Source organism: Melitaea cinxia, chromosome 8 (assembly GCF_905220565.1).
Source record: "Melitaea cinxia chromosome 8, ilMelCinx1.1, whole genome shotgun sequence".
Taxonomy (NCBI): domain Eukaryota; kingdom Metazoa; phylum Arthropoda; class Insecta; order Lepidoptera; family Nymphalidae; genus Melitaea; species Melitaea cinxia.
The window spans coordinates 6,683,890-6,700,216 of record NC_059401.1 but is presented as its reverse complement, the minus strand read 5'-3'; the positions used below and the strand labels follow the sequence as shown (position 1 = coordinate 6,700,216).

At 33.1% G+C, this 16,327-nt stretch overlaps 2 protein-coding genes across 2 annotated transcripts in view; one reads left to right on the top strand and one right to left on the bottom strand.

Moving 5' to 3' along the window:
* The window catches only part of LOC123655835 (phospholipase A1-like), a 56,404-nt gene that overhangs the window by 4,518 nt on the left and 35,559 nt on the right, over positions 1-16,327 (bottom strand). The gene's annotated exons all lie outside the window — the stretch shown is intronic.
* Positions 4,110-14,461, top strand: LOC123655505 (aldehyde dehydrogenase X, mitochondrial-like). The gene is made up of 11 exons (XM_045591282.1): positions 4,110-4,139; positions 8,524-8,628; positions 8,885-9,152; positions 9,226-9,342; positions 9,485-9,672; positions 10,609-10,711; positions 10,815-10,996; positions 12,225-12,389; positions 12,498-12,655; positions 13,973-14,047; positions 14,283-14,461. The coding sequence occupies exons 1-11, from the start codon at positions 4,110-4,112 to the stop codon at positions 14,356-14,358; spliced, it is 1,467 nt and encodes a 488-aa protein (XP_045447238.1). The 3' UTR covers positions 14,359-14,461.

Genomic DNA, 16,327 nt, shown 5'->3' with positions numbered 1-16,327 from the left:
GCGTTATTAGAAAACGTCTGAACGCCATCTCTAACAAGGTCATTCGTTCAGTAGATTTTACTGTTCAATTTTTTCATTCCGGGGCCTTAAATGAAAATCGATTCTTAAGGAGAAAACTCCAAAAACAGTCAAGTAAATACGCCATATCAGATATAGCTCAAAAAGTTCGAATCAAATCTCAATTATATTTAAATGGGACCACATGACAAGCACCACCTATCGATTAAAAAAAGAATCATCGATATCGGTCCACCCAGTAAAATAGTAATGAGGTTAATATAACGTTGGTCGACGTAAAATAGCCAAGTAAATACCCAGTATTAGCGATAACTCAAAAATTAAAAGCTCAAATATATTTATAACGAATAAACTGCTACTCTTTACTCTAGTGGAATATTGTAATTTGATCGATAGTGAACGATGTAATTTCATTAAATTTTGATAGATGGCGTTGTGGCAAAGTATTGAACATGACCACAGTCGTCTTAACATCGTCATGTAAATACGCGTCATCAAAGATTACTCAAAAATTGCTCATTATATCTCAATCATATTTAAAACGAACGACATGAGAAGTATTAGCTTTTGATTTATACAAAAAATATCAAAATCAGTGCACCCAGTAAAAAGATATAACGTATAATACAACGTAGGGTGACGAAAAAAACGTCAAGTAAATACGCAATATTAGATATAACTCACAAATTACTAATCTAATCTCAATTAAATTTGAATGGGACCACGTGACGAATAGTAGTTTTTAATTTATATAAGAAACGTCAAAATCGGTGCACCCAGTAAAAAGTTATGAGGTATAATACAACGTAAGGTGACGAAAATAATGTCAAGTAAATACGCGTTATCAAAGATTAATCAAAAAGTAGTTATCAGATCTCGATAAAATTTATATGTGACCACATGATAAACATCAGCTTTCGATTAAAGTAAAAATTATCAAAATCGACACACCCAGTAAAAAGTTATTGCGGATTTTCAAGAGTTTCCCTCGATTTCTCTGGGATCCCATCATCAGATCCTGTTTTCCTTATCATGGTACCAAACTAGGGATATCCCCTTTCCAACAAAAAAAGAATTATCAAAATCGGTACACCCAGTAGAAAGTTATGTGGTATAATACAACGTAGGTCGACGAAAAAAGCGTCAAGTAAAAACGCATTATTAGATATAATTCGAAAAGTAGTTGTTAGATCTCAAATAAATTTAAATGGGACCAATCGGCACACACCACCTTTCGATTAAAACAAAATTTGTCGAAATCGGTCTACCTGGTCAAAAGTTCTGATGTAACATACATAAAAAAAAAAAAATAAAATAAAATACAGTCGAATTGAGAACCTCTTCCTTTTTTGGAAGTCGGTTAAAAATAAGTCAATAGGGTATAATAACTTATTAACAGTAATAAGTAATATGTAAGTAATACGAACAGCATTTTAACATAACTACCCTCCAAGTTTTACAAATCAATCAATCGCAAAAAATTAATGCAGTCGCAGTAGCTTGTAGATACACACGGGGTGATTTGCATTGAATTATTTCATGTTTATTTTTATTGACAATGGGAAATATTGTTTTAATTTATATTTGATAGGTACTTGTTTTTGTGATTTAATTTTTTAGTGAAGATGACATAGAGATTATTGCAATTTGGTACTTTTAATTCGACTTGAGACGCACTACGTGTTTGGTGGTTACGCCTGATGACATATTAGTGTTCATCATTATGAAACTGCTCAAACAGTAATATGAATTTAACCTGGTCATGTATTAGTATTCTTTTATTACTATAATAAAAGAGCTCGTGATAATCATTTTCGTAATAGGTTTTCATTTTTTTTTTTTTGGTGTTATAGCTTTCATAATTCTTATTTGCAAATTATAATTATATTGTATCAAGGTTTTATTTACATGTTCTACCATAGCCACTCAGACCGTAAAATATAGTTGTTTCGCCTAAAGCTGTATATAGGTTTAATAGAATTTTATATGCCAACACATTACGCAGTTTATCACATACGTGTTTAAGTTTTGTTCAGTCCATTTTAGTCGATCGTCATTTATTAATCCTAGATATTTTTGTTTTATATTTTGAATTTTATGTTAAATAACCGTGCGAAGCCTGGATGGGATGCTAGTTTATTAATATATTATAAATCCTCATTATAAATAATAAATCTAAGTCATAACGTGAAAAAAATATATTCAGGAAATAAGTTACACAACTCAATAAAAAAAATCAGATTTTTATGAAATTTTGTGTGCATAGCGGGTAGGTCTAATAATTGACCAACATCTAATTTTCATACCCCTAAGTTTTAAGGGAGGATTAAGGGGGTTAATAAATTATATGCCAAAATAACGTTTGCGGGGTCAGCTAGTTTTATCTTATAAATACCTATATATTTGAAAAATCCGCACTTAAAATAATAAATCAAAGTTATAATGTTAAAATAACTACAGAATAGGTTACAAAATCTCAAAAAAGGGATAAATAAATAAAACTTAATTATATAAATTTAAAAACACATAAATATTGATTCTTATTTAGAGTTTCACTCAGCCGCATTTAATAAAACATTTGAAGATCTAAGTAGGTATGTAAGTATTTGTGTTTCGTCGCTTAACATTTTTTTTTCTTTTGCATAGGGACAGGTCTTACCATCAATATAGGTACCTACATAGTACTTTTCTACCCTCACTTTTTTGCTTTTTGTGACGATATCGTAAAATGTATTGAACTATTGTGTATTACCGACACGCTTGGCTAGAAACAATGTAATACTTGTACCTATTTAAAAAATGTATTCTTTATATAGGTAATTAATATTTTTGATTTCAAGTATAACGCTAAACAAAGTTTGAAGATTTTTTACCCTCTCACCGCCTATGTAACGCACTATAACATTTTTCTGCACCCTTCACCCACCTCAAACTTTACGTGACACGTAGGTCCCCCTTCACTAAATTGTATTACAATTACCCCCACGATGACCTTGAGACTAGCTCTCATAAATGATAAATAGTAAACAGTTATAATAGTTTATCCACTGAAATTACTAAATCTTGCAAAACGATCCAAGAAAAGAGAGAAAAATAATTTTAGATCAGTCTTTCCAAACAGTTGACTTACTGGTGGTGCCACAACAAAATACAAATCGGATTTACTCGAGCACAAAAAACAAAAGTAAGCGCCAAGCACACAAGCCTTAAAATCAATTAATTAATTTATTTACACTTTATTGTACACCAAACAAGAAATAAATTAATAATTGTAGGTATCAAGATATCAAATAACTTAAACATACCGATTTTTTTTAGTAAAAGTTGAGTTGCGGAGGTCTTCGTTTCACGTTTAACTACGTTACAAGCATTATAATAATAATCTATTACAAAATAGTATTACTAATCATTACATTATACTAATACGGATCGATGCATTTAAGTAATGTGCTTCATATAAATTAAATTAATTAAATTATAAAAAAAAAAGATTGTCATAATTTGATGCGATACGTCGATACGATATTTTAATAGAAATACGACATATCCCAACGAATCGTATGGCTATAATATCGAATTATATATCGATATAATTATAATATAGTGCTGATCAATACTTCGATATACCTTATCGTATTTGGCATCCCTGGCACGTTTATGCGTCCGAGTCAGGTTCGAAGATATTCTAAAAAACCGGTATGACAATCATAGCGTCTACTATTTTTTCGAAAGTCTCCTAAGCATCCCATATGTAAATACCCTACTCATCTTTGAGTGGTCTTCAGTACTACTAAAATAGTTTTACGGTTTGATTGTTATTTTCGAATACCTACTTTTTCAATGATACGTGTTGTGACGTGTTTTAATGACAAAATATAAGATTACATTAGAGGTATTATTTTCTGTAGGTACATACAACATACGACGTTTCTTATCAGACACTCGGCCGGCACTCCTAGTCTCCTACCGAGCTATTTTTATACGTCCGCTCCTGTTTATTCCACGCGTAGCCGGCAGTCTCAAACGTCATACCGGCATTGACCGCGACCGAGAGTAGTTGTGTACATTATACGTTCTGAATTACTATAAATATGGTGAAAGTTGATGTTAAATACACTAAGGTAAGATTTATTCTATTATTAATGTTTTATTTTCTTGTCTGTGCATACAATTTATGTAACTTATTATATATATTTAACTTAATTATATAAAAATCGTGTCAGTTATTGATAATTTACGAATAATTATTTTTACTTTTCAATGAATTATTTCAATTAAGTATAATTATTTCTTACATACATACTTCATTGAAAATAACTGATCACTGTTTATAAGTTTTTTTCACGTGTAAACGTTTATGGCGTTTTCGATTCGTCTAGAATTCTCTTGTACGATGGCCCTTTCAAAATCAATGCTTTGTTATGTTACGATTTTTCAAAAATTAATAGATTGTTTTGAAAACTTTTCTACTTACTCTTATTTTTACTATTTTTTAATAATTTCGTATTTTTATCCTTCGATATTTTTAGTGATGTTTGAAATGGGAGGTGTGGTATTTCGTACAAACAACAGATACCCAAAAATAATTAATTAGCCACAATGTTGTACGTTTTATTACATGAAGGAAATAATAAAAAATTATGAAAGTATTACATTCTGCTTTTTTTTTTTTAATTACTAAAACTACGATATTAGCTACGCCTAAAATGTAATAACATTGCGCAATATGTGTTGTCACCGCTTGAACATAATAATAAGCGTCATCATGATGTTTTTTTAAAATCAAATTGGGCTTTATTGCAAGAGCGATTATGTCGTCCTGGTTAGGAGACTTAGATTAATTATTACATATACATAACTTAAGTTCTCTTATCCACTAACTTATAAATAACATTCGGACCAAGTCTGAGAGTGGGTCAGCCAGAATACTATTACATCCTCCCATTCATTAATTTAAAAAACATCTATCTGATGTCCTTGTTCCGGCCACATTCTATCAATACGTGGTAGAAGTTAACAACAACTGCCCATAAAATATTTTTTTCACGGTATGTTTTTTGCATACAAATCGGTATATGACAAAAGATATATTATTCAATCAAATTTGTTTATTTATATTATTAAAAAAATAAATAAATAACGGTCCTAATTGCATAAAAATCGGTGAGAAAATAGAGATGATTTCCAAAAAATCAGAGATTCGTGGTAAACTAATTCCATTTCGGTAAGACAAACCCCATATCGATTCAAATACTGAAAAATCGGAAGGTTCAAGACCAATAGCGTCATCGTCGTGTTTTTTTTTTTAATCATTAATATTACAATTTTTTTGTTTATCATCGGCTTAGAAAGTAAACCTGCTAAATCCATATTTTATATAAATTATGACGTTCTTTATACCATTCGATAGTGTCAATAGAAATACATAATCGGGGAAAAAGGCCAGTCAGTTTTCCTTTAAATTGAAAAATAAGGCAGGATAAATAAAACTGGCAAATTCAAATCTTCAAAAGTTCGCTGCTAAATCCATTTAAACCGTCATTTTGTACTGATATCAATAGTACAAGAATATCAATCTGCCTGCGGAGTACACCTCCATTTGCAGATCAGCTCGAAAACCCCAGACCTTACGACGTAAATGATTCAAATCATTTGCGATTACGGATTTTTTCAAAGGCATTCGTCCTGGACTGGGTAAAGGTTACTAAAGTTACATTACAATAAAGCTCTATGGTACACTCCATATAGTGATGTATTCTTTGAATTAAGATTCACAAAATAATGGATCGTACTACTGCAACGAAACTCATCGGGTGTTTATTGCTTTGGCATTTGATGCTCTCCAAAATCAACACCTTACTAGGAGGAAAATAAATTTTAAAAAATTTGATGATTTGCAATATTTAAATATATTTAATACACCTTGCTGGGCTCCGTAACAGCTACAACACCGAAGACCACACATACCAGACCATGCTCTGTAGATCATACACAAGACGGAAAAATTTATTCTCCCGTCTCTTCAGCCGCTGTGTATGGCATTTGTGAATTACGAAAAAGCCCACACTCTCGCCCCATGTCTCGACTATGTCGAGACCTGGCTTTGCTGGATTCGCTGCAGAGATGTCACATTGATTTCCGTATCCAAGACCAGCAAGCATGACCCATTTTCCTTTGAGGCGGATTAAGACATGTAATGTCACCGAAATTGTTTACCACTGTGCTGTAGGATCTCTTTAAGACCTTTGATTGGGGGTAACAAGGCATCAACGTCAACGACGAGTACATCTCGTTTCGCCAACGATATCGTCATCTTTCCGGAGACGTTGGAGGACCTAGGTCTAATGCTCGGCAGCCTAAATGAGTCATCCCGATGAGTAATAGATGTTTAGAAATAAATATATCTTTTAGGAAAATGCTCGTTTTTTAGGAATGTTTTTTGTCTCCTAAAAATGTAACTTATGTAATGTAACTGTAACTTATATAATAATATATATAATGATTATAAAACAGTTTTTATATTACGAATAAATATATTTTGATGTTAAAATCAACATAAGAAACTATAACATTTAAAACGAGCTACTTATAATTGTGTTTTTTGCTCGCAAATTAAATTATTGCGACATGTCATATCAAAGATAAGATACTCAAAAAGTAGTAATCGACAACAATCAGCTTTAGATTAAAACAAGAATCATCCAAAGTTGTGTGGTTATACAACGTATGTCGACGAAAAAAGTCAATCGAATACGCATTATTAGATATAAGTCGAAAAGTACTAATTAAATCTCAATGAAATTAAAATGGGACCACATGACACGCACCACCTTTCGATTAAAAAAAGAATCATCGAAATCGGTCCACCCAGTAAGAAGCCTCGAGGTAACATAAATTAAAATAATTGTGTTTGCTCGCAAACGAAAAAAAAACCGACTTCAATTACATCGACGAGTAATACAACGTATATCGACGAAAAAATAGTCAAGTAACTACGCGTTATCAAAGATTACTCAAAAAGTAGTTATCAGATCTCAATAAAATTCATATGTGACCACATGACAAACATCAGCTTTCGATTAAATTAAAAATTATTAAAATCGGTACACCCAGTAAAAAGTTATTGCGGATTTTCAAGAGTTTCCCTTGATTTCTCTGGGATCCTATCACCAGATCCTGGTTTTCTTATCATGGTACTAAACTAGGGATATCTTCTTTCCAACAAAAAAAGAATTATCAAAATCTGTATATCCAGTAGAAAGTTATGCGGTATAATACAACGTAGGTCGACGAAAAAAGCGTCAAGTAAAAACACATTATTAGATATAACTCGAAAAGTAGTTGTTAGATCTCAAATAAATTTAAATGGGACTAATTGGCATACACCACCTTTCGATTAAAACAAAATTTGTCGAAATCGGTCTACCCGGTCAAAAGTTCTGATGTAATTAAAATTAATGCGGATGAAACCGGGTGATATTTAAGAAAAAAGACGAAAACAGTTGTATAAGTAGGTATATATTATATAAATGCGACGCGTTGGCGCAGCGGTCATAGCACTGGCTGTTGCGCTGGCTGTCGTTGGTTCGATCCCCGCTCACGACAGACATTTGTATCGGCCATATAGATGTTTGTCGTGGTCTGAGCGTTGTGCTTGTGTATTGTGTGTCTTTCCGGACCCCCGACACAGGAGAAAATCCTAGTGGAGGCCGTTGAGTGTGAAGCGTTTATTTATTTATTATAATATTTGTAAAGTTTCTTAAACGTTAAATTTCGGAACGTTATTGTGATTTTCTGTTATAAAGTTTCGCAGCTCATTTGCAGCGCGATCCTGTCCTAATATTGATTTTCTTACTAGTCAAGGTCGATCAACAAAAATGCTCCCCTACTATCAACAAATGCCTCTGTTGCTGACTGTACTACTGACTACTTGACAAAACATATGCACTATTTAATATTTAAAACAATATTGTATTAAATATCATACCTATAAAATACATATGTAGGACCCGTGCGATTAATTCGCACTAGATAAGTAAAAATTTTACCGAACGTTAATCATGTTGACGCTGTTTCAAAACTAAAGCCGTCATATATATAATTTTAATAATTAATTAATTCAAAGGATTTATTTTTGTGTTATCCACACATTAGGAAATTCTAAACATTTTTTAATATCATATCAAAAATCGACCGTTCCAGCAGGGATCGAACCTGCATCTCCGACTTACCGTGTCGTTAATTAATTTACAAAAACAAAAGCAATAACAAATTTTTTTGTTGTGGATGCCGATAGAGCAATCTTTAATCTATAAAATGATATCTAATTTATGTGGAGTAATTGTAAGGTTTTTTCTAAAAAGGAAGGTAAACATCTTAACTTTCGCGTATTAATATATATGATGGCCGATAAGATTTAGGTATAACTAATTGGTATATTTTTAAGTTATGCATTTTTAATGTGTAGTGTAAAATTTTGAAATATCTTTTAAAAATTTTTTTTAGTTGTTCATCAACAATGAATGGGTAGATGCTGTAAGCAAGAAGACTTTTCCTACCATCAACCCTCAAGATGAGTCTGTCATCGCTCATGTCGCGGAAGGAGACAAGGTAGCTATTTGCGTTAACTAATTAATAATAAATAATTTATGTGGAGTAATTGTGAGGTTTTTTTTTTTCTAAAAAGGGAGGCAAACATCTTAACCTTAGCGTATCAATATATATGATGACACAAGATATCCACAATTTACTTTTTACTTCGTTAATAGATTTTGACTATAAAACAAATTTTACGTAAAACTGAAACGATTTTTCTATATCGAGATTGGCCATAAAATGTTTATTGAAAAAATTTTGTTGTCTGTAGGCTGATATAGACATCGCTGTAGCCGCTGCCAAGAAAGCATTTCACAGATACTCGGAATGGAGGAAACTTGATGCTTCTCAACGAGGTAGACTCCTCCTTAAGCTAGCGGACCTCATTGAAAGAGATCTTGAGTACTTAGGACAACTGGAAACTTTAGACAACGGCAAACCAGTGAAACAAGCTACCGGTGAAGCTGCTTGGACTGCCCAAATTATCAGATATTATGCTGGGAAAGCTGACAAAATATTGGGCAACACTATACCTGCTGGTAAATTATATACACATATAATTTATTGTTGATTTTTTTTAAGCTTGCTACAAGATGGATTATATTTTTTCAGACGGGGAAGTCCTCTCTATGACCCTGAAGGAACCTGTGGGTGTTTGCGGTCAAATTCTACCATGGAATTACCCTATCCCTATGTTCGTCTGGAAAATCGCACCTGCCTTGGCAGCTGGTATACGTCAAATTATTTAATAAAAAAACCAGCCTAATATATGTTAAGTTTTTAAAATTTGCAAATTATCAAGAATACAGGACAAGAGCTAGTTACTTTAGTATATAAAGTGTAATTATGTATGATCTTTTTCTGTAACTAGGGTGCACCATTGTCCTCAAGCCTGCAGAGCAAACTCCACTCACAGCTCTTGCGCTAGCCGCATTGGTAAAGGAGGCTGGCTTTCCACCTGGCGTTGTGAACGTCGTCCCTGGATATGGACCCACCGCTGGTGCGGCACTCACTAATCATCCCGATGTAGATAAAATTGCTTTCACGGGATCCACAGAGGTAAATTCAATCTATACTGTTTTATATCAGTCTACTTTAAGCAAGCACTAGTTAGTTTTAATAAACTTTCAAACCTAAACACTTTACAAAGGAACCCTGTTACTAATTTTCCGCTGGCAGCCTATTTGTGACAAATTATTATCTCTATTTTCTAAATTACGATTCAGTCAGAAACACCCCTCTGCTGGGCATAAGCCTCTTTATGTAGGAGTAGGATTAAAGCTTAATCCACCAAGCGGGTTGGCGGATATGCGCTCTATGAGTAACGATCGCTATCAAGTATTTTTAATAATTACCGGGACCGATGACTTAACGTGCTCTCCGAGGCACGGTGCGGAGCCCACAAGGACAGGCATCCAAACCGAAATAAATATCCATCCCAAATGTGAATCGAACCCGCAACTGGTCGGTGTTTTAGGCGAGTACACGCACCACAACACCAGAACAACCGTTCTGGTGTTGTGGTGCGTCGATTTGGTTAGTTGATTGTTGTTTCTAAATAAGAAATCTTAAAAAAAGTTCTTCAAATAAATTATATTCTAAAAATTAAATAAGTTTCTAAAATACAAAAAAGTGGTTGTCTGTAAAGTGGGTTTACGGACGATAGTTTTACGTGATAACGCCATTTCGATGTGCTAGCTCTGTTGTCACACGAGAAGATAAATGCGTCACAAGCCAACACTTGGGCCGATCATGCCTTTCTATCGCTTGATTCGCGTTCTCGCTTGCACGCAAAGGCTCAGGCGGAACGTGACACTTTTTTGTGCGTGCAGCCGGTGTTCATTGATTTATAAGGCGATATCACATCAAAAAAGAAGAGCTTAATAAATATACGATACTTTAATTTTAAAAGCCGTAAATATGAATATTATAATTACGTGACATTTGTTTTCAATCGCATGTAATTTTTTTTTTTTTTTTTATTATTATTTGCAGGTTGGACGCATTATTATGAGCGGTGCTTCGGCAGTAAATTTGAAACGCGTAACATTGGAACTAGGAGGAAAGAGTCCTCTGGTAATTTTCAACGACGCCGATGGTATGTATACAAGATATCTTAAACCAGCAGGACTATTATGCTAAATACTACTTTTTACTAATAACAAAAACAATGATATTGAATAAATTTATTTAAATTTTAGTCGAAAAGGCAGCAGAGATTGCCCATGGTGCTGTTTTCGCTAACGCTGGTCAGAGCTGCGTTGCCGCAACGAGGACCTACGTTCAGTCCGGTATTTATGACGCGTTCGTTGCAAAGGCAGCAGAAATCGCTAAAAAGCGCACCGTCGGCAACTCTTACACAGATGTTGAACAGGGACCTCAGGTAATTTAAATTCATGTAATTGATCACTTCTGTAATTACTTAGAAATAAATATAAAGAAAATCTTAGCTACTAGTATGCTTTTTTTATGCATATATATATATATATATATATATATATATATATATAAGTGCTGTAAGTGCTGTGTGGCTACGGCACTAAAGAATTTAGCCACCCCTTCTCTTCCCGTGGGTGTCGTAAGAGGCGACTAAGGGATAACAAGGTTCCACAAACACCTTGGAACTTAAGAAGCCGACCGATAGCGGGATAACCATCCAACTGCTGGCTTTGAAATACACAGGCCGAAGACGGGCAGCAGCGTCTTCGGTGCGACAAAGCCAGTACTGCGGTCACCAACCCGCCTGCCCAGCGTGGTGACTATGGCAAAACACATGAGTTCACGTTATTTTTTGCGTAAACTTGTGGAGGCCTATGTCCAGCAGTGGACTGTATAGGCTGTAATGTAATGTATGTATATATATATATTAGGATTTGACTGGAGAGATAGGATTTTTAAACTAAAACAAGTTCTGCCAAAAAAATCCTAGAACAGTAGAATTGTAGTGCTAAATATCAATTCCGGTGCGATTCTAATCACCAGGGCACACTTAACACTTAAATAACATAAAAAACTTTAGAAAGCTTTAGAAATCTTAGTAACTTATTATGTAGTATAAAGGAAAATTCTACATAATAGGTATATTGATTTCTTAGAAAAAAAAAGATAATGAAATATGTAAATACAAATTTTTAGGTACACTTAGTTGTTATATATATTAACCAGGAAATTAAAAGCTTTAGAGTTACATATATTCAAATGTAAATCTAAGCTCATAAAATATAATACTAAGCATATTTTAATTATTTTTGTCATGCAAATATGTAGTAGTTTAATTTCATCTCGCCCACATTTTTCAGACTTAATTTACATATACTATTATTTTTCACTAAATTTTTCGTTCAATAACAACAAAATATAGACTATATCACTCCTAAATAGTGTAGCTTTCTGTTAGTGAAAGAATTTTTATGATCGGACCAGTATTACAAACAAACAAAGTTAGAAACTTTATCTTTTTATAATATTAGTATAGATAAAATACGCTTAAGTCCAACGATTTCATCAACAATATCAGCGTTTTATATAAACGTTTGATTAAATTAGAAACATTAACATAACACAAACTGAAATAATACACAAAATAATATTTTTGTACCTATATGTTGTAGATTGACGAGGAAATGTTCTCAAAAGTCTTGAATTACATTAAATCAGGCAAAGAGCAAGGTGCCCGTTGTGTCACTGGTGGTGAACGAATTGGAAACGTTGGATACTTCATTCAACCTACCGTATTTGCTGATGTCAAAGATGACATGAAAATTGCCAGGGAAGAGGTATGATTTTTATATAATCAATATCTATAAATTTCAACGCATCAGTTAGTTGTTCCATTTGGAATATAAAAATATTTTATTAAAAAATATTTTACAATATTCTTGCAGATTTTTGGACCCGTCCAAAGTATCTTGAAGTTTGACACATTCGATGAAGCGGTCGACCGCGCTAACGACACCAACTATGGCCTTGGAGCCGGAGTCATCACTAATGATATCACTACTGCATTATCCTTCGCCAAACATGTCCGCGCTGGAAGTATTTGGTAAATATTTATTCTATTACTAGCTGTGCTCGTGACTTCGTCCACATGGAATAGTAACTTTACATGTTCAACGTGATTCTTTAAATTGGCATAACTTTTTTTATTTATGAACCACTTGACATGAAACAAAAATTAAATGTTAAACTAGGCTTGCCACAATATATTAATAAAAACCACACCTAAACCGGATAAGCCGTTTCTGAGATAAGCCTGCACAAACACACAGAATAACAGACAAAAGTTTTGGGTGCTATTTGCGTTGACAAAGGTCCCAATAATATTTTTTCTCATATATCTTAAATGTATGGACAGCGGCCCATTACATTTTTGTTATATGCTAGCTTTTCCCGCAACTTCGTCCGCGTGGAATTTGATAAAAAAATTAATTTTCAGTTCGCAGAGTTATAAAACAAATAAATTTTAAAATAAAAGTAGCCTAAGTTACAGTGAAAATCGGTCCAACCGTTTCAGAGATTAGCCAGGACAAACAGACAGACAAAAATTGTAAAAAATGTCATTTTGGTGTATGTACCGTGTATACATCCAATAAAAGCATTTAATAAAAAGTGGTTATTTTATTATTACAAACAAACACTGCAATTTTATTTATTTGTATAGATTAAATATTTTTAGTACTATTTATACTTGAGGAATTAAAAAAGTGGATAAAGTTTATTTCTTAATATTTCAACAGCATTCTAGATATATGGATCTCAAAATCATCTTGATGCATGTCGGCCATATTATAATTTTAATGATTTATTATTAACCTCCCCATTAACTAAATATTAGTACTTATCTGTTTGCACCAAGCGACGTACTTTACATTTAAGAAAAATTTTAGAACATTCATTGTTAATTTAATCTAATCTCATAGTTTGCGCATTGGCGCAACGGTCACAGCCATGGATTGTACCTGTTGCGCTGGCGGTTGCGGGTTCGATCCCCGCCCAAACATTTATATTGGCCATACAGGTGTTTGCCATGGTCTGGGTGTTTGTGCAGTCCTAGTCGGTCTCCCCACCGTGCCTGATAGCAATCGCTACTCATAGTAGGGAATATATTCGCCAACTCGCATTGGAGCAGCGTGGTGGATTAAGCTCTGATCCTTCTCATAAATGAGGAAGAGGCCTATGCCCAGTAGTAGGATATTACAGACTGAAGCGAATCTCACAATTGCGCTAAATTAAAATAACACTATCTTTAAAAATCTTAAAATAAATGCTAACATAATGCTGGAAATTAAGTTCATGTAATTTATAAGTTTTGCCTTGTTAGTACAGTCAATGACATCTTACATTAATTTACAATTTTCAGGGTGAATACATACAGTGTTGTTGCGACCCAAACCCCATTTGGAGGGTTTAAAGAATCTGGCATTGGCCGTGAACTGTAAGTAAAATAACCCATCTATTGTATATTTAGTTTTCCTTCTTCTAAATAATCATATAACTTATTAAGAACACAAGCAATAGCTTTATTCTATTACTATATCTGTAGATCCATTTTACTATTTATTTACGCAAATACGTTTCAATTTATTTATTTTGAATATATTGTAGATGAAAATATTACTAACTTATATAATAAATAAGGCATAACTATTAATAAACACATTTGTTTCTAGGGGCGAAGACGGTATCTTACAATACTTAGAAACCAAAACTCTCACCATAAGCCTACCAAAACAGCCTGCGATTTAAATCTTTGTTATAAAGTGAAACAAAATGAAAGTGTCTCACCTTGCTTATTATAAATATAAGATTTACTTTTTATAAAACCCTACTTAATAAACGTGCATTTATATTTTTGAGTATTTATTTACAGTATTGTTTTAATTGCAGATTTAACAATGACAAAAGTTTACCCGCATTTTTGTTTACTACTTTGTTTGCTTTTTAGCTACTTTTCCTTTGAACTGAGTGCCTAGTGCGAGTTTTGTTTAATCCGCCTCGTAATAACGGGCGTAAATTTTAACTTCATTATGTATGGGAAATTTAAACATTGCAACCTAGTTCTCGCGTTTGCCGCTAGATGACTATATCGATTGTATCGTATTCTATTCTTTATCGTCTAAGCTGCACGGTTTAAATTCCCATACAAAATAATCTTCACGTATAAACGCCTTTTTGTGAACAAAACACACACTAGGCACTCAGAAGTTTAGTTTTGCATTCATAAGTAAATTGCATAATTAAGTTGCATGGAATTTAAAAAAAAATAGTTAAGGCAATTGTCTGCCCACAAGTAGAAGCTAAATGGCAGTAAACCTCAATCTCTCTCATGTACGAAAGAGAAATTTACCATGGTAGATGGACTAATGTCCATTAATAAGCTATTAAATTCATTCAAAAAAAACCTTTCCCTCTGTCTATATTGACGATACGTTGGCGCAGTGGTCATAGGTCGCGGTTGGATACAAGTTTGATCCCTGCTAACGATAAACTAGTGATGTTCCGGATAGATCCTTTATTAATTTTCAAATTCAATTGAAAGGATAAAATGCTGCATAATAACTTAGATTATGTGAACATTTTTTAATATCACATCAAAAATCGATCGTTTCAGCGGGGATCGAACCTGCATCTCCGACTGACCGTGTCGGTGCTCTAGCCAATTAATCTATATATATGATATTAAAAAATTTCCTAATGTGTGGGTAACACAACAATAAAATCGTACAAATTAGATGTGATTAAGTAGTATAATTAAAAAATATTTTGCACCTTTAATTGCAAACATAATTATATTCTAGTAAGTTACCATACTAATAGTAAGTATGTAACTCAAAGATACTAAATCAACTATCTTATGAGATCACTATTACACATAGAAAGCTATGACATTACTTTTTAACCGACTTCCAAAAAAGGAGGAGGTTCTCAATTCGACTGTTGCAAACATAATTATATTCTAGTAAGTTACCATACTAATAGTAAGTATGTAACTCAAAGATACTAAATCAACTATCTTATGAGATCACTATTACATATAGAAAGCTATGACATTACTTTTTAACCGACTTCCAAAAAAGGAGGAGGTTCTCAATTCGACTGTATTTTTTTTTTAATGTATGTTACATCAGAACTTTTGACCGGGTAGACCGATTTCACCAAATTTTGTTTTAATCGGAAGGTGGTGTGTGCCAATTGGTCCCATTTAAATTTATTTGAGATCTAACAATTACTTTCCGAGTTATATCTAATAATGCGTTTTTACTTGACGCTTTTTTCGTCGACCTACGTTGTATTATACCGCATAACTTTCTACTGGATGTACCGATTTTGATAATTCTTTTTTTGTTGGAAAGAAGATATCCCTAGTTTAGTACTATGATAAGGAAACCAGGATCTGATGATGGGTCCCAGAGAAATCGAGGGAAACTCTTGAAAATCCGCAATAACTTTTTACTGGGTGTACCGATTTTGATAATTCTTTTTTTGTTGAAAAGAAGATATCCCTAGTTTAGTACCATGATAAGGAAACCAGGATCTGATGATGGGATCCCAGAAAAATCGAGGGAAACTCTTGAAAATCCGCAATAACTTTTTACTGGGTGTACCGATTTTGATAATTTTTAATTTAATCGAAAGCTGATGTTTGTCATGTGGTCACATAGAAATTTTATTGAGATCTGATCACTACTTTTTGAATAATCTTTGATAACGCGTA

Excerpts from the sequence above, each read along its gene's own strand:
- LOC123655505 (XM_045591282.1), top strand. The coding sequence starts at position 4,110 with ATGGTGAAAGTTGATGTTAAATACACTAAG. Across the intron at positions 8,629-8,884 it reads ATGTCGCGGAAGGAGACAAG|GCTGATATAGACATCGCTGT; the intron begins GTAGCTATTTGC and ends TGTTGTCTGTAG. Across the intron at positions 9,343-9,484 it reads CGCACCTGCCTTGGCAGCTG|GGTGCACCATTGTCCTCAAG; the intron begins GTATACGTCAAA and ends TTCTGTAACTAG.